Source organism: Gorilla gorilla, chromosome 2 (genome assembly GCF_029281585.2).
Source record: "Gorilla gorilla gorilla isolate KB3781 chromosome 2, NHGRI_mGorGor1-v2.1_pri, whole genome shotgun sequence".
Classification (NCBI taxonomy): domain Eukaryota; kingdom Metazoa; phylum Chordata; class Mammalia; order Primates; family Hominidae; genus Gorilla; species Gorilla gorilla.
In genome coordinates, this window is record NC_086017.1 from 22,294,565 (window position 1) to 22,320,192 (window position 25,628).

Below are 25,628 nucleotides of genomic sequence, written 5' to 3' on the forward strand. Positions count from 1 at the left end.
AAACCAGTATTTCTTAAATTGGCATGTTCTGGTCGGATATTACAGCCTCTCTTCAGCTGTCTCTCCCCTGCCCAATCCATCCTGTTACCATATCCTGTGACTCTTGCCAATTTTCTCCCTTTCTTTTGCAACATTCTTACCACAAAGCTCTTTGATTTTGGTTTATCTAAAGCCTGAACTCCCTAGCCTAGCAGTGACGGTCCCTGCAGCAGAGGACCCACTGAATGCTGCGACATGATCTCACTCTACCAAGAGCAAGCCCACGGTGCAGTTCAAAAAGGGCCAGGCAGGATGCAGTGGCTCACGCCTGTAATCCCAGCACTTTGGGAGGCCGCGGCGGGACGATCGCTTGAGGTCAGGAGTTTGAGACCAGCCTGGCCAACGTGGTGAAACCCCGTTTCTACTAAAAATATAACAATCAGCGGGGCGTGGTGGCAGGCGCCTGTAATCCGAGCTACTCGGGAGGCTGAGGCAGGAGAATCACCTGAACCTGGGAGGCAGAGGTTGCAGTGAGGTAAGTGAGCTGAGATGGTGCCACTGCATTCCAGCCTGGGCGACAGAGCCAGGCTCCGTCTCAAAAAATAAAAAGGGCCAGAAAAACAGGGACAACACATGCCATGCCAGACTACTGCAGAGCACAGAGGCAAGTCACCCAAGCAGGTCTGGGAAGGCAAGAAGTCTCCTGGAAGAGGTGATATTTGAGCTGAGACCTAAAGGCTGACCAGGAATTACTGCAGCTAACAGAGGGGAGGGAACATAGAGGCAACAGCATGCGTGAAGGAATGGAGGCAAGAACATTGGCAGAAGTCCAAAATTCAACATCCATCATCACATCTAGCACCATGAATCTCTCCAGCAGTATTTGCCACTCTTCCTTGCCATCCTCCTTTGCCTCCTGCTTAGTCTGTGTGGTGGAACTCCTGTGATTCATTATTTGGGAAAGTATATATTGGACTCCCCACAGGGCTCCTTTAAAATAACCAGGTCAGGAGAAACTTACACTTCCTATTGCACTCCAGTTTTGCTCATCTCCCGTAATTCTGATGGCCCATTTTTCAGTAAACTCAAGCTCAGAAAGGTTGTCAGTCATTCAAGCTCACGCAGCCAGTGAGGGGGGAAAATGGGGATGCAGAGCAGGTGCACCTGCCGCCTATTGTCCCTTAACTGCACAGGCAGTCTGGGCACACAAAGGCTTCTGGCCAGGTGTCTGCCAGAGGAAACGTCCTTGCAAGTTCCCCGCATGCTGCAGCGTACACAGGTGCGCTGCTGTGATCCTCTTTCTACATTGAGAAAGATGAGCTCAGCTTCCTCAGGGCCATTTAATAAAGTCCTGTCGGTCGCCTCAAACATCCCATCCACCGAGGGCCGAAGACTCTAGGTCTCTCCCACCTCCCACGTGACTATGTGACATTTGACGGGTAACTGCATCTCATCTGTAAAATGCGTCTTGCAGGATCGTTCTGGCTTCCGTACAATCCTGCAGAGAGCAGCAAAGACCGCACGCAGCCTCCGCCTCATACTCCGCAGTGGCAGACCTGGCGCACAGAACACCCGCCAGCCGGCCGTGCGCAGGCGCATTCCGCCAAGTCCCGACGGGAGCTCTGCGGCTGCGCACTCGGCTGGCTTTGCGGCCGCACTGCTTGACGGCAGCGGTGTCCGCCCCACGGCCGGCGTTGCCGGGGTAACGGCGAGCGCGTGGGGCCAAGAAAGGTAAGGGCCCTGGGCGAGGAAAGCGCGGCCCTTTCCGAGTTTGGTGTTTTGCGGCGAAAGGAAATCTCGTTCTTCCGAAAGTCCTCCAGGGCGAGAGAGGAAAGGGCCCAGGTACTGTGCTGGGGTCGCACAGCCGGCCGAGACAGTGCCGGGACGGGGAGCCAGGCTTCCTAGTTAGCCGGGTCACTGACTCCTCCGCGCTTTCCTCGTGCGCCTGCAGCCCTTGGTTCTTGGAAACGCCGGCGCCTTGTTCAGGGCTGGTGGGGCTGGGGCGCAAGGTGCAGCTGACAATGCCCGAGAGGAGCCGCAGCCTCTGGTGGAGTTCGGTCGGGTGTGGGGGTAGTCAGGGAAAGAAGCAAAGGGGTAAGACAGGGAGTTAGGAATTCGTGGGGCCCCTAACGCTATTTGGGTGCGCAGTTGTTTATTTGTATTTGTATTTGCAGCTGTCGTCTGGTGAGCGCTTTCCACGTGGTAGGCCCCGAACGAAACGCCTTCTGCAAAATTATGCATTTAATCCTCACAACAACTTTCAAAGGCTTGTCATCTTTATATGGGTTATTCTCAGGTTCTAACTTGAAAGCTCCCCAGAGGCAGGATTGTTTACCTTGTCACTTTCATCCTTGCCTCCCTAAGCCCAGGAGGTGCGCAGATGGAGCTCGAAGCGTGTTTTGGTTGGGAGAAGGTGAGATTTGCTGGGTAGGAGGTTTTTTAACCAGGTTTGTTTGGCACCTAGTCCAGGAAGGTTGGAAAATTAAATGGAGCCACCTCTCCCTTTTTTGTTTTTCTAATAGACATTTACCATCACTTAAGAGGTGTTAGCTTGTGTGCTCGAGGGAAGAATAAGAAACAGACCCTGCTTTTAATAGAAAGTAAGAATATGCAGCTCTGGAGTCAGGTGTGCGCAGGTTGGGGAAATAAAAAGTAAAGATTTATCAGGGGTGCGCCCGGCCCCTCCGAGTCACTTTCCCCATCTGTACAATGGGAATAAAAATAGTCTTCACCTCCGGGGGCTACTGGGATTAAGTGAATTTGAATAGACCTTGCTGTTACCAGTAGCTATATGTTAAAATCACCTGGGTCCACCCAGGAAATTCTGATGTAATTGATTGCAGGTGAGGCCTGGGCATGAGGCGTTAAGGGTAGCTAAGCTTGAGGGCCACTGTGTGATGTACCACTCCCAGGTTTAATTTTCTTAATCTGCATTTTTCAATCATCATTCTCGATAACCTGCAGTGACTCCAATTCCAAACCAGCCTTTGCATCCCAAACCTCTTGACAACTGACCCAGTCTTTCCTATATGTTTTTGTGCACCTCAGGCACCGCTCTTCTTTCTTATCTGTGGAATGAGGATAGTACAGTCAGCTCTCTCTATCAGGTTCCGAATCTGTGGATTCAACCAATGTTGCATCAAAAATATTTGGAAAAAGAAATTTAAAATATATATATATAACAATTATTTAGTATTTACATTGTATTAGGTATTCTAAGTAATCTAAGTAATTTAAAGAAGACTTAAAGTAGATGGGAGGATGGGCATAAGTTACATGCAAATACTACATTTTATTTAAGGGACTTGAGCTGCGGATTTTGGTAGGGGGTGAGTCCTGGAACCAGTCCTTCTGTGGATACCAAGGGATGACTATAGTACCCACATGTGCAGCACGTGCAGTTAGCGCCTCTGGCATCTGGTGCCTACCTATGACAGTTTCCTCTTCTTATTTTACTCACATCCCACCTCTTACAGCATGCTGTTCTGCCGCGGCACTAAAGAACCTTCTTGAATGTCCATTGCAGATATGGGGAATGGTAAATGCAATCTTTTCTCCTCTGCTTTGCTTTTCGAGTTCAGCACAGGAGGACTCTTCCATGAAACTAGAGATCATCTGATTTGTCCTCTTGAATTTTTCCCCCTGGGGAAGTGAGCTCTACCTTCCCAGAGGGTTTCTTTCGATCTTTTCTAGAAGCTTCACGCTGGTATCTGTGAAGTCATTCTTGCAGGACATGGCCTGGGGAATGTCTTTACTTCTGAATTTTTAAAAATTGCTTTATTGAGATACCATATAATTCTGTAAAAGTCACCCTTCTGAAATGTACAAGTCAGTGGTCTTAGTATTCGCGGAGTTATGTAACCATTACCATCACTACAATCTAATTTTAAAACATTTTCGTCACCCTCCAAAATAAACCTCCTGTCTATTATCAGTCACCACCCCCCCCCCCCCCCCACCATTTCCCACTTTTCCCTGTCTCTGGCAACTGGTAATCTGTCTCTATGGATTTGTCTATTCCGGACACTTTATATTAATTGTCTCGTGGTCTTTTGTGTCTGACTTATTTTAGCATAATGCTTTCAAGTGTTGAAGAATGTATCAGAACTTCATTCCTTTTCTATGGCTAAATATTTGATTATATGGATAGACCACATTTTGTTGATCTGGTCAACTATTGATGGACATTTGGATGGTTTCCACTTTGATGCTATTATGAATAATACTGTTGTGAACATTCACATACAAATTTTTCCATGAACATATGTTTTCATTTCTCTTAGGTCTATACCTAGGGGTGGAGTTGCTGGATCATGTTGTAACTATGTGTTTGACATTTTGAGGAACCGCCAGACTCCTCCAGTCCTGTTCGATTTGAAGATGAAACTGGGCTTAGAGAAAGTGGGTTGTGCAAGGTCACACAATAATAATGGCGGCTTTGCATGTCTGGAAGGCCTACTGCGAGCCAAGTTCCTGAGGGGTGTGCAGCCACATGAGCAAGAGTAACACAAGAACTTGAATTATGAGGGGTGTTTTGTCGCAGGGACCCTTCCATCCCACACACCTGGGTTGGAGTACAGAGTTCTTTCGATCAAGTGTCACAGCTAAATCTTGCCTTTTTTAGATGTGACAGCAGTCTGAGAGGGAAAAACGCTGAACAAATGAGGCAAACTAAAATACAACTCTTTATTGAGAGAATTTATTAGAACTTCTTGAAGGTGGCCGTTAAATCTTTTTTCATTTTTTAAAATTCCGAATGTAATGTATATAAGTCAGCTGCTGAGCAGAGTTATTATAAAAGTGAAAAATCCCATAAAAGTCCAAACCATTCCTGGAAGTCTTTCAAAAAGTGCCTTACTAGAGACCAACATCCTGCCCCCAAAAAGCAGTGTTTATTTTCAGTTTTAGAATAAATTATTGTCTCTCCAGTTGAGTACTAAATGTGATCATTGGCTTGGGCCGAGGGATAAGTCAGCAAGCAAGGTAAAGCCTAGTCAAAATATGCTCTTAAGAAAATCTCTTAGGTTTCCTGTGAGCATGCAGTAGACGTGGTTTTGTTATAAACACTATACAGCAAGATGCGTGCATAAATATAAAATGTACAAAGTAATGCTCAGTATGTAATTCCTTCAAGGAACCTTATTTAGAAATTAATCAAGCATGTTGCTGCTTAGAACAATGGCAATTCTAAGAAGGTTCCAACTTCCCGATTCTTCTTTTTCATGGTTATGTTTGTAATTGATGTATCATTTCCTCTAACTCTTCTTTAGTCTATGTTTTTCTATGTCCTCATATAATTCCTCAGCTTCTTCCTTGAGAAGTTGGATAATGATATCATCACACGTTGGATAAGCCTTTTCTTAATGGTCATGACACTCTTAAAGCCACTCACCTTCCCCTCCCTCAGTTTTGGCCACCTTCTTGACTATTTCAGGCTTGATGGCATCCCTTGCCAATGGGGTGCAAGTACTGAGTGCAGGAGCCACCTAAGTAATTAGTCTCATTTTTTCCCTTGTGAGGATTCGGAGTCATGTGGGTTAAACGTGTGTATGATTGCTGCACTGTATCTTCAAGCACCAGGTGGGCTCTCAGTTGAAATCAAGTCTAGACCTAGTACTGAGGGAGCAGCAGATTCAAGTTTCCCATCTCATTCCAGGACAGCTGCTCCTTGAGTGGAATGTCTTGCACCATTTACATTGTTTTCCCATGTATATGGTTACGTTTTCCTAGGTTAAGTGCATCTACTGTATCTCTGTGTCTGCATCACACAATATGTTCACATTTACTTCCCTCCTTTAGACATTAGTGGATCACAGCCAGTTCCGTTAGCTCCAACCTGCTTTCTGTGCTTCCAGCTATGTTATATACTTGTTTTGTCTCCTTGGATCCAATGTATGGCCCCAGAGGGACACGTACCGGCTTTGGCTTTCTGTTCTCCCTCATGGTGCTGGGTGCACAGTGGGTAATTCCGTTATTGCTCAATAACCCTTCACCATCTGATTTTGAGAAAGAGTCATCAGACAAAAGTAGATAGACCCTGCCTGTGCTTTCAGCAGAATCTAGAGAGAGGGCATGGGCTTGGGAGTTCAACAGACCTGGGTCATCCGATGCCACCACGCTCGGGGTCCTCTACAAATCTCTCTAACCTGAATCTGTTTCCTATTTGTAAAATGGTGTTGCTACTGCTCACCCTGTAATACTAATTATAGCTGATACATGAATGGTACACGCTATGTGCCAGGTACTGTTCTAAGCACTTTATGGATCTTAACTGTAAGATAGAGTCTGTTCTTATCTTGATTTTGCAGGTGAGGAAACTAAATCACAGAGAGAGTCAGTGACTTTTGCCCAAAATCACACTGCTAGGAAGTGGTAAAGTTGATTCTGTTGCTGATAGTCTGGCTTTAGAGTCCCTGCTTGAAGCCAGTAGCATTTGGTAGTATATAATCGACCCTTAAATAACTGCTGCTGTCATTATTATTTATTAATGTACTTTAAAAATTGGGAGCTGATTGACCCAGTGTTTAGTGTGTATTGTAAGATCCTCTTGGAAAATGAAGTGCTTGCAAGATTTAATTTGTTGAGGACAGGGTCTCAGTTTTGTCTTCGTCTCCCCAGCACCTATGATTATTAGGAATTCCTGGTAGTAAATGTCTGTTGGGTGAGTGAAATGGAAGCACTCCTGGTAGACAGAAATCCTGTTGTGCTTGCTCTCAGGAGACCTAACATTGCAGCTTTGGGCATGTCACTAGGTCTCAGCGTTGTCAGCTGGAGTAGAAAGATTACCACTCATTTCCTGGGGTTTATTGTGGGGATTAATTGCAGTATTCTAGGTCAATATGATTTACATTGCTCACACAAACTGTTCTTGCTACTTTTAGTTTATTGCTTTATAAATACTGTTTCTTCCCACAGACCACTAAGTTTTCTGAGCCTAGGTACAGATGTACTCACATTTTGGATCAAGGTAGTTATTGATTGTCTGTTTCTTTCTGTTTGTTGTCTACTCTTTAAAGAATACCTCCTCTGAAAAATGGCAGAAGCAGTTTTCCATGCCCCAAAGAGGAAAAGAAGAGTGTATGAGACTTACGAGTCTCCATTGCCAATCCCTTTTGGTCAGGACCATGGTCCTCTGAAAGAGTTCAAGATATTCCATGCTGAAATGATTAACAACAATGTGATTGTGAGGAATGCAGAGGACATTGAGCAGCTCTATGGGAAAGTAAGTGCAGGCAGCCTTGGTAAGATTACTTTCAGACAACCCTGAGCAAGCAGTCCTTTCCTTCTCCCCATCCCAGCCATACCCCCACACCAACCATGAACAATGTGTATTCTTTCCTTGCAGTTTGGTCCAGTTGTAGGAAAAGTACAATTTGAATTAGTGCCCAAAAGCCATATGTTAGGGTAATAGAATGACAGATGGAGCACCCCTGCCCACAAACCTTTATTTCAGTGATGAAGTAGGTTCAATGGATTGACTATTTTTTTTTGTCTTTAGTTGTAAAAGCAATGCATGTTTGTTAAAGGAACAAAAAAAGTAATTTACAGAAATGTAATGGGTAATAAAGTGAAAATTCCCCACTCACTCCCATCCCGTTCCCAGAGGTAGCCACAGCGTGGCATAGTGTCCCTGCTCAGGCACGGATCAGATGGGGCTTTGGCATGGAGCTCCTTATCTGCTGCCTCCTGGTTGGGGACTTCTTCTCAGATGAGGACAAGTTCTAGTTTTAACTGTTTTCCAGCATTGATCAAGTTGAATGAAGACTGGTAGTTCTTTAAAAAAAAAATTTCCATAATCTGTTCATTGCTGTGGGCATTTTTAAAAAACAGCTTTATTGAGTTATAATTTACAACTATAAAGTTCTCCCATTGTAAGTATACAATTCAGTGATTGTCATAAATTTATAGAGTTGCACAACTCTCACCACAGTCCCGTTTTAGGACATTCCCATCACCACAAAGTTCCCTTGTGCCCATCACACTTAATCCCTGCTCCCACTCCCGGCCCAAGGCAGCCACGGAATGGCATCTTGTCTCCATAAATGTGCCTTCTCTAGACACTTTACAGAAGAGTGGGTGGCACTGGCCATGGTGAGACAGGAGTCTCAGTAGGCCAAGGGCAGCTCACCAGGGAGGCCTTCATTTACAGTATATAACATTAAGCAAGAGGCTTTTATAAAGTGCTGTATGCATTATTTATTCTTGGTTTTTATTGTTGCTGGGTGTTTTTTTTGTTTTTTGTGACAGAGTCTTACCCTGTCACCCAGACTAGGGTGCAGTGGCATGATCTCAGCTCACTGCAACCTCTACCTCCCAGGTTCAAGTGATTCTACCACCTCAGCCTCCCGAGTAGTTGGGACTACAGGCGCATGCCACCATGCCTGGCTAATTTTTGTATTTTTTGGTAGAGACAGGGTTTCACCATGTTGGCCAGGCTGGTCTTGAACCCCTGACCTCAAGTGATCTGCCCACCTCGGCCTCCCAAAGTGCCGGGATTACAGGTGTGAGCCACCATGCCTGGCCTCTTTATTCTGATTGTTAATCTAAATGGAGAAAGGGGTGTTTGTTTTATTCTTTCAATTTTCTGTGTGTTTAAATATTTTGTAATGAAAAGGGGAAAAATACATGTTGTTTTTGGAATCAGCAGGAATGAGAGGAATACTTCAATTCTGGAGTACAAAAGAATCCAAGAGGTTTTTTTGGACCTAGTGGGCAGCATGGCTCCTGCCTTCAGGCACACTGTGTTCCCGAACCATATGTAGAGAAGAAACTCTGCCTCTGCCTGCCCTCGGCTTATCAGACCTAGACTGAAAGCATTAGTTATGGGATAAATGAGGTGTGCTAAAAACTTACTAGTACTCTTGAAGCGATTAGAAAGGTGTTATTCTAAGAACATCCTCAGTCATCATTAGATAATCAGAGGGAAAATGTAAAGACATGAAAAGTGGGGCGAACTTCTTGTTAACTCAGATGGGTATAGTCGGCCCTCCATATCATGGGTTCCACTTCCGTGGATTCACCCAACCTTGGATTGAAGATATTTTGGGAGAAAAATTGCATGTGTACCAAACGGGGACTTTATTTTCTTATATTAAACAATATAACAACTATTTACATAGCATTTGCTTTGCATTAGGTATTATAAGTAGCTTAGAGATGACTTAAAGTATATGGGAGGACCTACGTAGACTATATATAAATACTGCACCATTTTATATCAGGGACTCGACCGTCTGCAGATTTTGGTATCCAGCAGAGGTCCTGGAACCAGCCCCCTGTGGATACTGAGGGATTACTGTATATTCTACCTCAGCTAAAAAACTGGTAACTAAGCATGAACTAACTTCATTTTCTCTCTTCCTGGAAGGGTTATTTTGGAAAAGGTATTCTTTCAAGAAGCCGTCCAAGCTTCACAATTTCAGATCCTAAACTGGTTGCTAAATGGAAAGGTAAAGTTGTTGTATCATTCAGTTCTTTTGACAAATTATCATTTTCCTTTGTTTTTGATCTTATATCTCAGGCTATATAGTAAAATTCTAGAGAAGTAACATGTACACTGGCAGTTTTACTGCCAAAGTTAGCTAGAATAATTCTAATCAAAGCAAAAGGGTTATGATTGGGTGACAGTGTGTTTAATTTCTAGAATTATCAAGTGTTAATTGGGCTTTTCCGTTGTTAAGTGTTTGCTTAGCAGAGTGCTATGCCTGTGGCAGGTACTGGTAGTTAAGTACCTGCTCACCTGTGGCACTATGCAAAATTTTTAAAATTTTGTTTCCAGAATTAGAATTTGTAATAGCCATGACATGTATGTGTGTGGTTCTCCCTTGCTGATTCTCTTTAATTTATAAATGTTTTAGAATATTTATCTAAGGAATTCTCATGGTAATTACTTAAGAACCAATACCAGCATGTTAAAACATAATTAGAAAGGATCTTTTAAATGTTTTATTGTAAGAAAATATACAGATTAAAACTGCACTGAGATAACATTTCAACAATCAGACAGAAATCCAGAAGTCTGACAATATACTGCATTGGTGAGGACTTCAGAAACAGACCTTCTCTTGCATTGCTGGTGGGGTGCTTGTGATACCACCCTCATGGAGGTGAATTTGGCAATGTCTAGCAAAATTACCTATGCATTTACTTTGTTTTCTTTTCCCCCATTCCTCTCTTTCCTCAGTCCCTGGTAACCTTTATATGTTTTCTGTCTATGAATTTACCTATTATAGATATTTCATATATAAATAACAATCATACAATATTTGCCCTTTTGTGTCTGTTGCTTTCACTTAGCATATTTTCGAGGTTTGTCCCTGCCATAGTGTCTATCAGAACTTCATTCCGTTTTATAGTGGAATAATATTCCGTTGTTTGGACATAGTGCCTTTAGCTCATCTGCTGATGGACACTTAGATTGTTTCTGTATTTTGGTTTTTCTGAATAATACTGTTGTGAATATTTGCATACACGTATCTGAGTCTATTTTTAGTTGTTTTGGATATATACCCAGGAGTAGAATTAATGGGTCATATGATAATTGTCTGTTTAACATTTTAAGAACTAGCCAAACTATTTTCCACATTGACCGCATCATTGTACATTCCCACCAGCAATGCACCAAAGGTTCCAATTTCTCTACATCCTTGCCAACACTTGTTTAAAAAAATAATAGTCGGCCAGGCGCGGTAGCTCACGCCTGTAATCCCAGCACTTTGGGAGGCCGAGGCGGGCGGATCATGAGGTCAGGAGTTCGAGACTAGCCTGACCAACATGGTGAAACCCCATCTCTACTAAAAATACAAAAATAAGCCGGGCATGGTGCTGTGCACCTGTAATCCCAGCTACTCAGGAGGCTGAGGCAGGAGAATCACTTGAACCCGAGAGGTGGAGGTTGCAGTGAGCCGAGATTGCACCACTGCACTCCAGCCTGGGCGACAGAGCGAGACTCCGTTTCTAAATAAATAAATAAATAAATAAATAACAGAGCAAGACTCCATTTCTAAATAAATAAATAAAATAAAATAGTCATCCTAATGAGTATTAAATGGTAAAAGTTTTTCATTTTAATGAAGTCCAGTTTATCTATTTTTTCTACTATTGCCTGTGCTTTTTTGGTATCTATTTAAGAAACCATTGCCAAGTTCAAATCATGCCGATTTCCCTGGTGTTTTCTTTTAAGAGGTTTATAGTTTGAACTCTTAAGTTTAGGTCTTTGGTCCATTTTGTGTTAATTTTCGTATACTGTGTAAAGTAAGGGTCCAGCTTCATTGTTTTGCCTGTGGATATCCAGTTGTCCCAGTATATGCATTTACTTTTGATCCAGCAATCTCACTTCTAGGAATTTATCTTAACAATACACTGACAAAAATATGAAAAGAAATAGCACAGGGCTATTCATGCAACACTGTAATATCCAAAGACTGGGAACAACTTACATGTTCATCAGGAGAGGACCTGTGGAATAATCCATGTTTATATAATTAATCCATATAATGAAGGACCGTGGAGCTGAGACAGGAATGGGAGATCGCTAGGATATGCTGGTAAGCGAAGACAGCACAGTGTAAAGGAAAGTACATGCTGTGCTGTTGTTTATCTAAAAAGATGGAAATATAAAATAGATATTTTATTATATTTTTTGAGACAAGAGTCTCACTCACTCTGTCATCCAGGCTGGAGTACAATTGTGCAATCTCCGATCTCAGCTCACTGCATCCTCCAATTCCTGGGTTCAAGCGATTCTCCTGCCTCAGCCTCCTGAGTGAGTAGCTGGGATTACAGGTGTATCCCACCATGCCCGGCTAATTTTTGTACTTTTAGTAGAGACAGAGTTTCGCCATGTTGACCAGGCTGGTCTCAAACTCCTGACCTCAAGTGATCTGCCTGCCTTGGCCTCCCAAAGTGCTGGGATTACAGGCATGAGCCACTACGCCTGACCAATTTTTAAATGGAAGGATAAAGCATAGTTTTTTAAAAATTCCAGTAGGAAGGGATGAAACAGGATGCAGAGAGAGGTGAGACTTTATAGATTTGACTTTGTAACCATATAAATGTATTACATAATTATAAAAAAAAGTTTGGCTGGGCATGGTGGCTTACACCTGTAATCCCAGCACTTTGGGAGGCTGAGGCAGGCGGATCACCTGAGGTCAGGAGTTCAAGACCAGCCTGGCCAACATGGCGAAATCCTGTCTGTACCAAAAATACAAAAATGAGCTGGGCATGGTGGCAGGCACTTGTAATCCCAGCTACTTGGGAGGCTGAGCAGGAGAATCGCTTGAACCCTGGAGGCGGAGGTTGCAGTGAGCCAAGATCGCGCCACTGCATTTCAGCCTGGGTGACATAATGCAACTCCGTCTCCAAAAAAAAAAGTTTTTACAAGAGATTTTTTTAAACATAGAAATGAAGTAACTGAAGCTTATATCAAGTTGGTTGTATAACCACAGAGGGAGAAATTATTTTGAATAACTTTTGGTTTTTTTGGAGATAGGTCCTGGAGTGCAGTGGTGCAATCTCAGCTCACTGCAACCTCCACCTCCTGGGCTTATGCCGTCCTCCTACCTCAGCCTCCCAAGTAGCTGGAACTACAGGCACATGCCATCGCAGCTAGCTAATTTTTGTGTTTTTTGTAGAGACAGGGTTTCACCATGTTACCCAGGCTGGTCTTGAACTCCTGAGCTCAGACAATCCACCCATCTCAGCTTCTCAAAAGTGCTGGGATTACAGGAATGAGCCAATGAGCCTGGCCATTTGGGTAACTTTATAGTGATTTGATTGTTCAACCTAATCGGATAGACTGCGTCAGTTACTTCTTGTCACAATAATGCTGCTTAGTAAACCACCCCGAAAGGTATTGGTTTTAAGCAGCAACCATAGTAGTCACTAGGTGTGCAATCTTGGCTGGGTGTGCTCACTTTCCTGTGGGGTTAAAGCTGAACATCATCTCTTCCAAGCATTTAATGCATGCAGAAGAGGCTGAGTTTGGGGAAAGAGAAGTAATCAGCCCAAAGGCAGAGTTAGGAAAAGACCAGGACGAAAACCCAGACCACTGGGTGACCTGATAAACTTCGGTTGGAAAGACTCCTCCCACCTGATGCCCTGCTTATGCCAGGGGTACAGGCAAGTTACTACAACCAAAACCTAGGGATTCAGAAACAGCAGGAGCCGCCTGTCAGAACTGCGCCCTCATCAGGCTGGTCTTCAAAATAACTTGAGGTCAAGCCGGTTTGAGATTCTGCACAGGGAGCTAGAGCTGGATCCCTGAACTCCCAAATCCACATCCAAAACCAACACTGCAATCAAGTTCACTTTTCCAGCACTTTTGATATACACATGGAAGGAGCTTTCAGTGAAGAGGGAAGAATGGAGATGAAGTGCATACCTCTAGGGCCTCAGCATTCTCATTTGGAAGTTGGAATGAGCATTCAGCCATGGCAGAAAGCTTTCCTCGTGTGCTGTTGCTGCTTAGCTGGAGCCCTGAGTTGAGAAGAATTCTGAGGTCCCCTCTAAGCCCAGCAAGACCGATGTGATTGATGGGCAGCACCTGCCAAGGGTATGGGTTCAGGGAAGGACGGCATAGAAAGCATATTTTTGCCATTGCTGACTGGACAGTAAACTTTCTAGGTGTGTGATTTTGTGAATCTTAAAATTCTCAGTCTTTCCTAGATTTTTAGTGTTTGTTCCCCTTATGGGAAATTTGCTTGAAACTAATAGAACTTCTTTGTTCCAGATATGAAGACAAACATGCCTATCATCACATCAAAGAGGTAAGTCATAATGAACTTTGGCTTCTGTCAAAATGATGGTTTAAGTCAGATGTTTTTAGGTAGTCTTGTCCCATGTAGCAGTCCAGTCCACACCTTTTTTTCTTTCTCTTTTTGGTAGTAGATGTATCCTTGAAAGTTATGTCGGAATTTAATGTGGATCAAATCATTTTTGAAATGCCTTACGTGAGTTTATGGTTTGTTTAAATACTGTTTTGCCAGTTGAATTCTTTGCAAATTATGAATAACTATCCTGTAATAGCTATGTTATTAAGTCCTCATATTCTTGGGCCTAGATTTTGAGCCAGCCTTCTGCCCGGTGGGCACAGATGGTCCTGTCCCCCTTCCTCCAGCTACACTGTAGGGTCAGAGAAAGAGGCTTCCACAGAGGCCCTTCCTCATTTAATCCTAGACATTCCCGGAACATTTCTCCCTGACTCCCCAAACACACACATATGGCCTGGCTGATTCCTGCATGTCCTCAATCCTGCTCATGCCTGACCTCTCCTGGGTTTCTTTCCTTACCACCGTCCCCTCCTCTGTCCTGGGTGCTGCTCCTCTGGCCCCCACAGCCCTCTTTGGCGTGCAGCACTTTCCTCATGTGTCATACATGGGTTTAGACTGTCGGTGCTCGGAGAGCAGGGATCAAGCCCTTCTCCTCTCTGCAGCGCCACACTTTGTGGTCCCTTGGTGAGATTGTTGACTGTCTCCATCCATCCCCGACCTCTTTGTCCCTGTGATACAGTACAGCTCTTCCATGAAACCTTATAAAACTTCTCAGGTCCCCAGTGATTTTGTTCATCTTGCTTCTGGCATATATGCGCAAAATCCAGCAGCTCCTTTTTGGTTACATGCTTGGCAACCCCATAGCCAGTGGGGTGGCAAGGAGTGATGGCACCAGGGAGATCTCAATGGCTGTTCCAGCTGTAACCTCAGGTTGGGGTCAGGAGTGGGATTCTGGTGTGTGGGAAGGACCTGCTAAGAACCTGGCAGAGCCCCCAGCCTTGGAGGAGCTATAGTGCAGATAGGTTGCCACAGCAGAAACCTAGGGATCAGAAATAGCAGGAGCTCGCCCATCAGAACTGCATCCTGGCTAGGCTGGCCACAACATGACATAAGGTCAAGCCAGCCTGCCAGCGTAGAGGTTCTGCACAGGGAGAGGGCTACCTCCCTGAAGAGCATCTCTTTAGGAGCACTACAGTATCCCAAGAAGTTTCATTGACCCTCCTTGTATTCATTTCCTAGGGCTGCCATAACAAAGTACCACAGACTCAATGGCTTAAAGCAACAGAAATTTATTGTCATGGTTTTGGACACCAGAATTCCAAACTCAAGGTGTCAGCAGGGCCACAGTCCCTCGGAATGCTCTGGGGGAGCATCCTTCCTTGCCGGCCTTCACTGCTGGCTCCTGGCACCCCTTGGCATTCCTTGGCTTGCAGATGCATCACTCTAATCTCTGCCTCTGTGGTCACGTGGCATTCTCCCTTGTGTGTTTCTGTGTGTCTTTGTCCAAATTTTCCTCTTTTTTTTTTTTTTGCATTAAAAAAATTGATACATAATAGATGTATGTATTTTCGGGGTATGGGTACATGTGATATTTTGCCTCTTTTAAGGACGCCAGTCACTATGTCCTTAGATCAAATTGATTCCATCTGCAAAGACCCTGTTTCCAGATAAAGTCGTATTCGTAGGTACTGGGGTGCGTAATCTGGGAGGTGTATGTTGTCCTACTATTCCTTAGTCAAGGCCCCGCAGTTACAGAGTTGCACTGAGAAGTGAAAGTGATAAACTATTCACTAATAAGCAGGCCTGGCATGAACTCAGTCTGCATTCAGATATATCTCTCCTCCCTCCTCGGTGCTCTTGATATACTTTATTGTGTTATCACCTTAGCTGATTTTTTCCTTCAATTCTCCTCTAGTCTAACTGCCAGATTCTCATTTTTTAATCCCTTTGCCATACTTTGATCACTTTCATAGACTTCATGAATCCTGCATCTTTTTTGCAAGATTTAAATGTTCAATTTGCCATCAATTTGCATTGAATTTACATTAACATAACAAAGGACAAAGTGACATAAACACTTAGTGACAGTGCAGGAATGTTGCTTGAAGGGGGTATACTTGTGGGGATTAATTTTTTATAAGAAATTTTCAGATTACAGCTCATTTCCCCGTGTGAACCTAAGGATGTTTAAAGATGTTACCAGCACAGTTCTATCAGCAAGCTACATACGTCCCCCAACCAAAACCAATACTTGATTTATTATTTGTTCACAACACTTGGAATCACAATCTAAATTTTGCTAAATATAAGAAAAATTGATTCATGTTCATATTTTTAGATTAATTTTTCAACTTAAATACTTGTCATAATAGTTGTTCGTATTTTTTGTAGAGACAGGGTCTCGCTCTTGCCCAGGCTGGTCTTGGGCTCCTGGGCTCAAGTGATCCTCCCACCTCAGCCTCCCAAAGCACCAGGATTACAGGTGTGAGCCACTGCACCTGGCCATAATTGTTTCTTTTCTGATGCCTCTGAAATTCTGATTTTTATTTCAAGTCGATTCACTCAAATTGGCCTTTTTCCAACAATAGTCGTCCTTGGATAAAGAGCACCTTCTGCGTAACTCTTTCCGAAGGTAAGTGTCAGGATCCTTCTGTGATGCCTTTGGGGAACTGACACAGGTAGGGGGTATGTCCCTGAAGGACCAGCCCTGATGGTCATGCTGGTTGCCCACCCCGTTGTCATTTATTCAGCCAGAATTCACTATGTGTCAGGCATTGGGTAGGTGCTGGGGACCCAAGAGCGAGGAAAAGACCTAGTCCCTGTTCTTGAAGGATTTACAGTCTAGTGAGAGGAAGAAAAGTGAACAGTTGTGCTGTCCTGTAGTAGTCAGTGTTGTGATAGAGATACCATCACCATTATAGCCAACAGGTGCTGACTGCTCTGGCAGTGCCATTCCCAGTCTCTGAGCTTGCCTGCATTACCTCCTTTCATCTTCTCAAGAAACCTTCGAGGGTAGGTACTAGAGATGTTTCCGTTTCGTAGATGGGGACTCAGGTGAGGCTTCAGTAGCTTGCCCAAGATTACGTGGGCTCAGTGCCAGAGCCTGGGAGGCATTGATATGGGTGTGCACACCAGCAGTCCCTGAGCACCTTCCAGTGCTAAATATCGTGCCAGTGATGGGCCTGTGTGTCATCTCAGGTCCTCACATCACTGCCATGAGGTGGGTCCTGTTTCTTACCCATCTTCCACAATTGGAAGAACTGAACACAGGGAAGTGAAGCTGGTTGCTCAGGGTCAGTATGTGGACTTAGGCACTGTGGCCCCAGAACATATGTGTACTAACCACTCTAAACCACTCTGCTGTGCACTTCCAGTGATAAATGGGCATTCATCAGTACAACAATAGGGAACGGTGCCCTGTGCAAATGGGAGAGGTGTGTGTTCAAGGGTGCAGAAACATGAGAAGCCGTGGCGTGTTCTGATGGGCACGTCCTGTGTCCTTGCGGTCCTGGATGGTGCTGCTTTCCCCAGTCCTGTCACTGCTTCCAGTCGTGGCTGCTGCCTCATCCTTCTGCCACGCTCCCCCTTAACACTTTCTGCATTTTACTTCTCATTTCTCTTCCTGCAACTGCTCCAGCATCTGGGATTGATGGCAACAGGACTTGGCTTTTTAAGGTGTTGCCAGCCAGCTAGAGGACGTCTTCAGCTCTGACCGATGTGTCGTTGTCTTAGTCATTTGTTTGTGTGGCTCTTTTCATCATATCTGACTTGGAGACTTTCTTCTACATGCTCTTCGAGCCTCAGTCTCCTTTGACTTTTCATAGCGATCCTCTGAGACCCTGAAAAGGGAACACAGGTATGGCCTGGTTCTGGTATGTGACAGAAGAGCACAGAGGTAGAAGTGCTAAGTGGCTTAGCTCAGAGCCGCACGGAAGAGCCAACTCCAGGACCTAGACCTCCAGAGGCTGCGTTCATCCCTGCACTGCTGCCTCTGCTCTCAACAGCAAATTAAGACATTTCCGTTTATTAACATCTTTTTCAATATACCATATATTGAGTCTGATTTATTTTTCAAGCCACTCCTAAAAACTCCACAATGATATAGTAGTATTGATTGAACACTTCTTATGGGCTCTGCACTTGACGTGTCTTATTTAATTCTTGCTGCAACCCCAGGAGGTAGGTGCAGTTATCCCTGGTTTGTAGATGGTCACTGAGCCTTAGAGAGGTGGGGTCATGTAGCTGGTATGAGAACGTGATGGAGCAAGGATTGGAACCCACGTCTACTTTGACTGCTCTGCTGCAAAGAACAGGGCAGTGCCCTCTGTGTGCTCACTTCGCTCCAGATCTTCTGGTCAAAGGAGGAACTGTTGACCCTTTAAATCAGTGGTTCTTTCATGTGTTTTGGGTCAAGGAATTTGGCAAAAGTTTTGGGTCCCTTCCCCAGAAAAATATATTGTCACAAAAATTTGTGTTCAAATAAAGGAAATGTATAGGCCCTGTAGAGCCAATGCTTATGTTGATATGAAGAGCTAAGATTCTTTTTAGACCTCTCACATGAAAGTTCTTTTAAACGTATGCATAGGTGGCCATGTTCCAGGTGAGAAGACACCCTGCTGGTTGTGGCACAGCTATGTTCTTTTTGCTGGTTTTAAAAGTAATACATAACAAGATCCCTTTGAGGTGGTAGTACTCATCTCCACATTTTATAGGTGGGAAAATTGAAGCACGGAGAAGTTAAGTAATTTGCATTGCCACACAGTTATAAGTAACAGGGCTGGACACAAAATGTGCCATACCAAAGTCACGGTGCCGTACTGACTCTCAGGTATTAGGGTAGCCTTACCAGGTGTTAATCTTTAGGATACAATTCCCAGTATATAGGGAGGCATCCCTGATGTTCATCCTCATGTGGGGTGAACAGGGTATGGACAGCTTTCGGATTCTTAGGAATCAGGGTTAAGCAACCACTAGTCTCTTTTTAGGTACAGCAGAAGCCAATGTCCTTGTTGAACTGTGTGAGATATAGCAGTTTGTAAACTATGACATATTCAGTCTTTTTTTTTTTTCTTTTGGAACATTTCACAAATTTGCGTGTCATCCTTGCGCAGGGGCCATTCTAAGTATATGTGCTGCTGCATCGAGCACTATTCAGTCTTCTTAACCAGGTAAAAGAAGGTGAAAAGTAAAGTTACATCTGCCTTCTCACAAGCCGTGTGTTGTCTTGGATGCCTTTCAGACTGATCACTGAAGGTCGAGGCAAAAAGCACTTGAGTTTCACAATGTCTTTGACCTTCTGATCAGATTTCCAACATCTGGTAGTTCTCACATCACATGAACACATCCCAACAGCCTAGGCATGAATGCTTTGCCCTATTGTTTTGCCTATAATTTTTTGTAACTTGGGAAGTGTTTTGTAACTTGGGTGTTAGCTTCAAGTTTTAGAAACTTAACAAGAATTTTATCAATAAAATCTACTCTGCAAAGTATTGTGAGGAAAAGGGCCATTTCTGTTAGAATATTTGGGTGAATCTACATAAGCCAAATCATTTCTCTCCTTATCCTGTGAAAGGGTTAGTAGGCACTGTGATTAATATTTATTGAAATTCTCATTTTGCTTTCCAATGCTAAACAAGTTATTTGTATTATGAATGGCATATCTATCTGAAAACATTATGAGATCCAAAATTGAAAATAATACAAAACAAGCTGAGAGCGGTGGCTTATACCTGTAATCCCAGCACTTTGGGAGGCCAAGGCGGGTGGATCACTTGAGGTCAGGAGTTCAAGACCAGCCTGGCCAAAAATTTGTGTTCAAAAATACAAAAAATTAGCTAGGGGTGGTGGCGCAAGCCTGGCATCCTAGCTACTCGGGAGGCTGAGGCAGAAGAATCCCTTGAACCCGGGAGGCAGAGGTTACAGTGAGCCGAAATCGTGCCACTGCACTCCAGCCTGGGTGACAGAGCAAGACTCCATCTCAAAAAATAACAACAACAATACAAAAAAAAAAATCTTGATAAAGGATGGCCATTTTTTTGTTTATTTACCTAAATCACTTAATCTATCAGTTTTAAATTAGATAAATTTTCATAGTTTGTTAAACTGGGTTTTTTTTTTTTTTCCCAAATAAAGCAAATAAAATGAAACTATATTGTGAAAGCAAAGAAACAAGAAGTAACATATGCTTGTTGCAGAACACTTAGAAAATGCAGAGGCCAGACGCGGTGGCTCACACCTGTAATCCCAGCACTTTGAGAGGCCGAGGCGGGCAGATCGTGAGGTCAGGAGATTGAGACCATCCTGGCCAATATAGTGAAACCCCATCTCTACTAAAAATACAAAAATTAGCCAGGCGTGTTAGCAGATGCCTGTAGTCCCAGCTACTTGGGAGGCTGAGGCATGAGAATTGCTTGAACCCAGGAGGTGGAGGTTGCAGTGAACCAAGATCACACCACTGCATTCCAGCCTGGCAACAGAGCAAGACTCCATCTCAAAAAAAAAAGAAAGAAAAGAAAATGCAGAAAAGTATAAAGAAGAAAAATATTTATCTATAATGCACCATTCAATAATACTGCTGTAAATGTAAACATTTTGGTGTGTCACCTTCCAGTCTGTTTTATGTGCTTTGTTGTTTTTTCAATTTTGAAATTCGAGTGCCGTTTCTAACAGTATTTCTGTCTTGCAGGTATCAGCATAGTGTTGAGTGGGCAGCAGAGCTGATGCATAGACAGGGGCAGGATGAGAGTACAGTGCACAGAATCCTCAAGGATTACACGAAACCGCTTGAGCATCCTCCTGTGAAAAGGAATGAAGAGGCTCAAGTGCATGACGAGCTTAACTCTGGAATGGTTTCCAACATGGAAGGCCCAGCAGGGGGAGAGAGGCCTTCTGTGGTAAACGGGGACTCTGGAAAGTCAGGTGGTGTGGGTGATCCCCGTGAGCCATTAGGCTGCCTGCAGGAGGGCTCTGGCTGCCACCCAACAACAGAGAGCCTTGAGAAAAGCGTGCGAGAGGACGCCTCACCTCTGCCCCACGTCTTTTGCTGCAAACAAGATGCTCTCATCCTCCAGCGTGGCCTTCATCATGAAGACGGCAGGCAGCACATCGGCCTCCTGCATCCTGGGGACAGAGGGCCTGACCATGAGTACGTGCTGGTCGAGGAAGCGGAGTGTGCCATGAGCGAGAGGGAGGCTGCCCCAAATGAGGAAGTAAGTAGAAGAAAATAAATCGCTTCCTCCAAAGCCATCCGTTCCTAGAGATGTTGGCTAATAGGGATGTCTTTTGCCTGCAGCTGGTAGCTGGCCTGTTGTAAGGTCCAAGGGAAGCAGCAGGCTTTGGGCCACAGCAGCTGTGAGGGCCATTTCAACTAAAACCCCAAAGTTGGTGAATAACTTTTAAAAAAAATTATAAAATTAAGACAAGGCCAGTGGTATTCTCTCCTTTATTTGGGAGAAAACAAAATGCGGTGATAATTACACCTGATCTTGAGTACAGCTGAGCAAGAAGGGCTCACGTATGGAAGTCAGCCATCTTGAGAAAAGCCTAGGGAGGCCAGGTAAGAGCTACGTCATGAGGGGACTTGCTGTCAAAGTTACCCTAGAGCTGTCTGGAATCGCTAAAAATTAGAAACAATCTAATTGCTAAATGGGATATGAGATACCCATTCAAAGAAATATCATGTAGACTTAGAATGAGGTTTATGAAGTCGTATTAAGAACATAGGAGCCAGGTGCAGTGGCTCACACCTGTAATCCCAGCACTTTGGGAGGACGAGGCAGGAGGATTGCTTGAGGCCAGGAGCTCAAGACCAGCCAGGGCAATATAGCAAGACCTCATTTCTACTAAAAATAAATTGCTGGGTGTGGTGGTACAGGCCAGTAGTCCCAGCTACTCAAGAGGCTAAGGTGGGAGGATTTCTTGAGCCTGGGAGATCAAGGCTGGGCAACAGTGAGACCCTGTCTCAAAAAAACAAAAACATAGGCACATGCTTATTAGGTACAATTGGGTGAAAAAAGCAACACGTAAAATAAAATTCACCAACAAAATGATTACAACTGCAGGAAAAATTCACAGGGGAAAAAGGAAATAAACGAAAACCTTCATAGTGAAAAAGTTGAAACTTCCTTTTCCACACAAGTAATAAAAAAGCACTTCTTGGCCAAGCGTGGTGCCTCACACCTGCAATCAACACTTTGGGAGGCTGAAGCGGGAGGGTTGCTTGAGGCCAGGAGTTCAAGACCAGCCTGGGCAACTCTGTCTCTACAAAAAATTAGCCAGGCATGGTGGCACACGCCTGTAGTCCCAGCTACTGGGAAGGCTGAGGCAGAAGAATTGCTTGAGTCTAGGAATTTGAGTCCTCAGTGAGCTATGATCACACCACTGCACTCCAGCCTGGGCAATAGAGCAAGAGTCTGTCTCAAAAACATTGTGTTTTAATCATTCATTATCGTATTAACACAATAGAATGTGAATCCTGGGAATTTATAAGAAAAATGTTCATTTTAAAATACATTCTCTGTGACATGTAGTGCTTCCATTTGTCCTGTATATATTGTATTTCTTTCTCTTTAGTTGGTGCGAAGAAACAGATTAATATGCAGAAGAAATCCATATAGGATCTTTGAGTATTTGCAACTCAGCCTAGAAGAGGTATGTTTTCAACATATTATCATTTCAGCCATCGGTCTCTGGGCCTGAACTACACTATATGTGAACCTACCTCACAGTGTAGTTCTGTATGTAATTCAATTATTGAATATTGTAATTCAGTATTGAAATCACTATGGGTAGCTCCCAAGTAGGCCTGCCTTTCACTCCTCAGCCTTTATTTCATCAGTTCTAAGATATGTGTTTGCAATCATTCCACAGAAGATTCGAGGGGTTTTTCTGAGTACTTCTTTTCTCATTAAGATTTTAGATTGTTAGGCCGAGCGCGGGGGCTTACACCTGTGATCCCAGCACTTTGGGAGGCCGAGGTAGGCGGATCACCTGAGGTCAGGAGTTCGAGACCAGCCTGGCCAACATGGTAAAACCCTGTCTCTACCAAAAATATAAAAATTAGAGTGGTGGCTCATGCCTGTAATCCCAACTACTCAGGAGATTGAGGCAGGAGAATTGCTTGAACCCGGAAGGCGGAGGTTGCAGTGAGCCAAGATCGTGCCATTGAACTCCAGCCTGGGTGACAGAATGAAACTCTGTCTCAAAAAAAAAAAGGCTTTATATTGATGGCTAGGTGTGATGGCTTATGCCTGTAGTCCAGCCACTTGCGTGGCTGACATGGGAGGATTGCTTGAGCCCAGGAGGTCACGTCTGCAGTGAGCCACGATTGCACTACTGCGCTCCAGCTTGGGCGGCAGAGTGAGACTCTGTGTCAAACAAAAAAAAGAATAAAAAGATTTCAGATTGTTAACAGATGTTGACTGGTGATGCTGGGGGTAGGGGGGTGGAAAGAAGAAAAAAATGGATTTCGGATTGGCTGAATATTTTGTTACGAATTTTCACTAGCTTTTTCAAAAATACTATAATTCATATACCATACGATTTATCCACTTAAAGAGTACAAGTCACTATTGTTTGGTATATTCATGGAGTCTCTACTTTTCATATACTGTGCTACGTGATTCAGTCATGTAGTGACTGCTAGTTAAGTAAATGGATTTATTTCCTTCTGCGGGATCCCTCTACTTAATGCAGTAGCTACATTCTTGAAAGTTAGCTTGGGCCTGGTGCCATGGCTCACCCCTGTAATCCCAGCACTCTGGGAGGCCAAGGCAGGCAGATAGCTTGAGCCCAGGAGTTTAAGGTCAGCCTAAGCAACATGGCAAAACCCCATCTCTACAAAAAATACAAAAATTAGCCAGGTGTAGCGGTGCATGCCTGTAGTCTCAACTACTTGGGTGGCTGAGGTTGGAGGGTTGCTTGAGCCTGGGAGGTCGAGGCTTTAATGAACCGAGGTCACGCCACTGCACAAGCGAGATCCTGTTTAAAAAAAAAAAAAAAAAAAGTGGCTAAAAGTGGTCTTCCATAAACTGCATCATATTGTCCCAGTGACCTGGAGTTCCTCTAACCTGTGGTCACTTTATGCTCAGACCCTCTTTTCTTGCTTATGTTGATAGTGCACACAGAAATGTCTTTTCTGCCTTTGAAGATAGGACCCCTTCTTGGGCTCCCCTCTCCTCCAGGAGCTCTGTGATGGCTTTCTTTGATAGTTCCTTCAGTGTCCAGTGTGGTTCTTGGCATACAGGTAGGTCCCAAGAAGTGCTATGGAACACATCCATGTTGGTAATTTTATAGCTGAGACCACAAGAAAGTTAATTGTGGGGGCCAGACGCCATGGCTCACACCTGTAATCCCAGCACTTTGGGAGGCCAAGGCAGGTGGATCACGAGGTCAGGAGATTGAGACCATCCTGGCTAACATGGTGAAACCCCATCTCTACTAAAAATACAAAAATTAGCCGGGTGTGGTGGCACATGCCTGTAATCCCAGCTACTCGGGAGGCTGAGGCAGGAGAATCGCTTGAACCCGGGACGCGGAGGTTGCAGTAAGCTGAGATTGCACCGCTGCACTCCAGCCTAGGTGACAGAGTAAGACTCCATCTCTAAAATAAAATAAAATAAAATAAAAAAATAGAATAAACAATTCAAAATTCCTTTTCTCAGTTTCACCAGCCACGTCTCAAACACTGAACAGCCACATGTGGCCACTGGCTACTGTATTGAACAGCAGATGCGTAGGCATTCCCAGCACTGTGAAGCGCTTTACAGCCCACGTGTAACCGTTCTTAGATGTTTGGCCTCTCAGAACCTCAGATTTCTTCTCTGTAAAGTGGGGGCTGTGTAACATCTTGTTCATAAGATGTTCTGGAAATTAAATAATACATGTAATTGGGTCAGGACAGTACCTGATAATATAGTAAATGCTCAATAAATGTTAGTGCCTGCTATTTTTGTCATTATTAAGTTACTTTTAAAAGCTAATTAGCAGCTAGTTGGAACCTTCTTTTTTACAATCACAAAAATGCCCATTGGGTACCTACTATGTGCCAGGCATTGGGCTAAGTGCTACCGATACTGAAATAGGTAGAACGTGACTTTGGTCTTAAAGATAGCCCAGAAATCATTACAGTTCAGTGTGATAAGCATAGTGTGGCATCTGGATCTTGTCAGTATTGCTCTTCCTGTTTCCTTGGTCCCAATGCCTGACATCTATTAGGTGCGTAATAATTATTAAATGAATGAATGTACAAGATAGGGAATTTGCATCGAAGCTGGTGGAGACCATCTTGCAGGGCTGAGGTGGAAAGCTTTTGCAGTCATGATAGCTGAGGATAGTAAAGGATAAATGGGGCTTGCCACATGGACACAGGGTAGCAAAGGCTCTTCCAGATAGCTCTGCCAAAACGAATGCCAGATGGGGGAGGGTGTGTCCATGAGTCAGGGTCTGGCCTGGTCCTGGGCCAGCAGGGCACTGCAGGGGATTCCATAGGGGAGTGGCAGTGACCAGAGCTAGCATCAGTATGGAGGGTGGGCTGGAGGCCTGGCCTGGGAGGTGGCAGCTGTAGGCAAAGGGTATTCGGTGTCAGATGCTGGGAGTTCAGCTGCACTGTTCCAGTTGACCAGCTGCTGTCTTTTATTGACAAATTTTTTAAAGGCTGCTGCTGCCTGCTGCCTCCTCTTGAACACCCCCTGATGAAAGGCAAGAGTAATAGGAGACAGGAGATGAGGTTACTCTGCCTTCTTAGAAGCTGCCTGGCACCTGAGAACATTTCAGAGATGTGTTCCAGAAGTTTTCAGGGAGCACACCGTTAAACCTAGCTCTACTTGTCTTTATGTTTTGGCAGATTTCTTTTGAATGAATCGCCTATGTTTGGTGCAC

General features: G+C 44.2%; 1 protein-coding gene across 14 annotated transcripts in view; it reads left to right on the top strand.

Moving 5' to 3' along the window:
• Positions 1–247: 247 nt before the first annotated feature.
• The window catches only part of TSEN2 (tRNA splicing endonuclease subunit 2), a 60,168-nt gene continuing 34,787 nt past the window's right edge, over positions 248–25,628 (top strand). For 3 of the 14 annotated variants that reach the window (XR_010132765.1, XR_010132764.1, XR_010132766.1), the window contains exons 1-6: positions 1,640–1,710; positions 6,996–7,201; positions 9,347–9,428; positions 13,712–13,748; positions 20,437–20,959; positions 22,323–22,400. Coding sequence is in view for 10 of the 14 variants with exons in the window: in XM_019024612.4 (XP_018880157.3) it covers positions 7,013–7,201; positions 9,347–9,428; positions 13,712–13,748; positions 20,437–20,959; positions 22,323–22,400 (909 nt within the window). In the remaining 4 variants the exon portion in view is untranslated. Of the gene's footprint in view, positions 515–1,453; positions 2,393–6,995; positions 7,202–9,346; positions 9,429–13,711; positions 13,749–20,436; positions 20,960–22,322; positions 22,401–25,628 lie in introns of those variants that run through there. The other 11 variants (XR_008677951.2, XM_055381028.2, XM_019024612.4 and 8 more) reach the window with 10 other exon arrangements.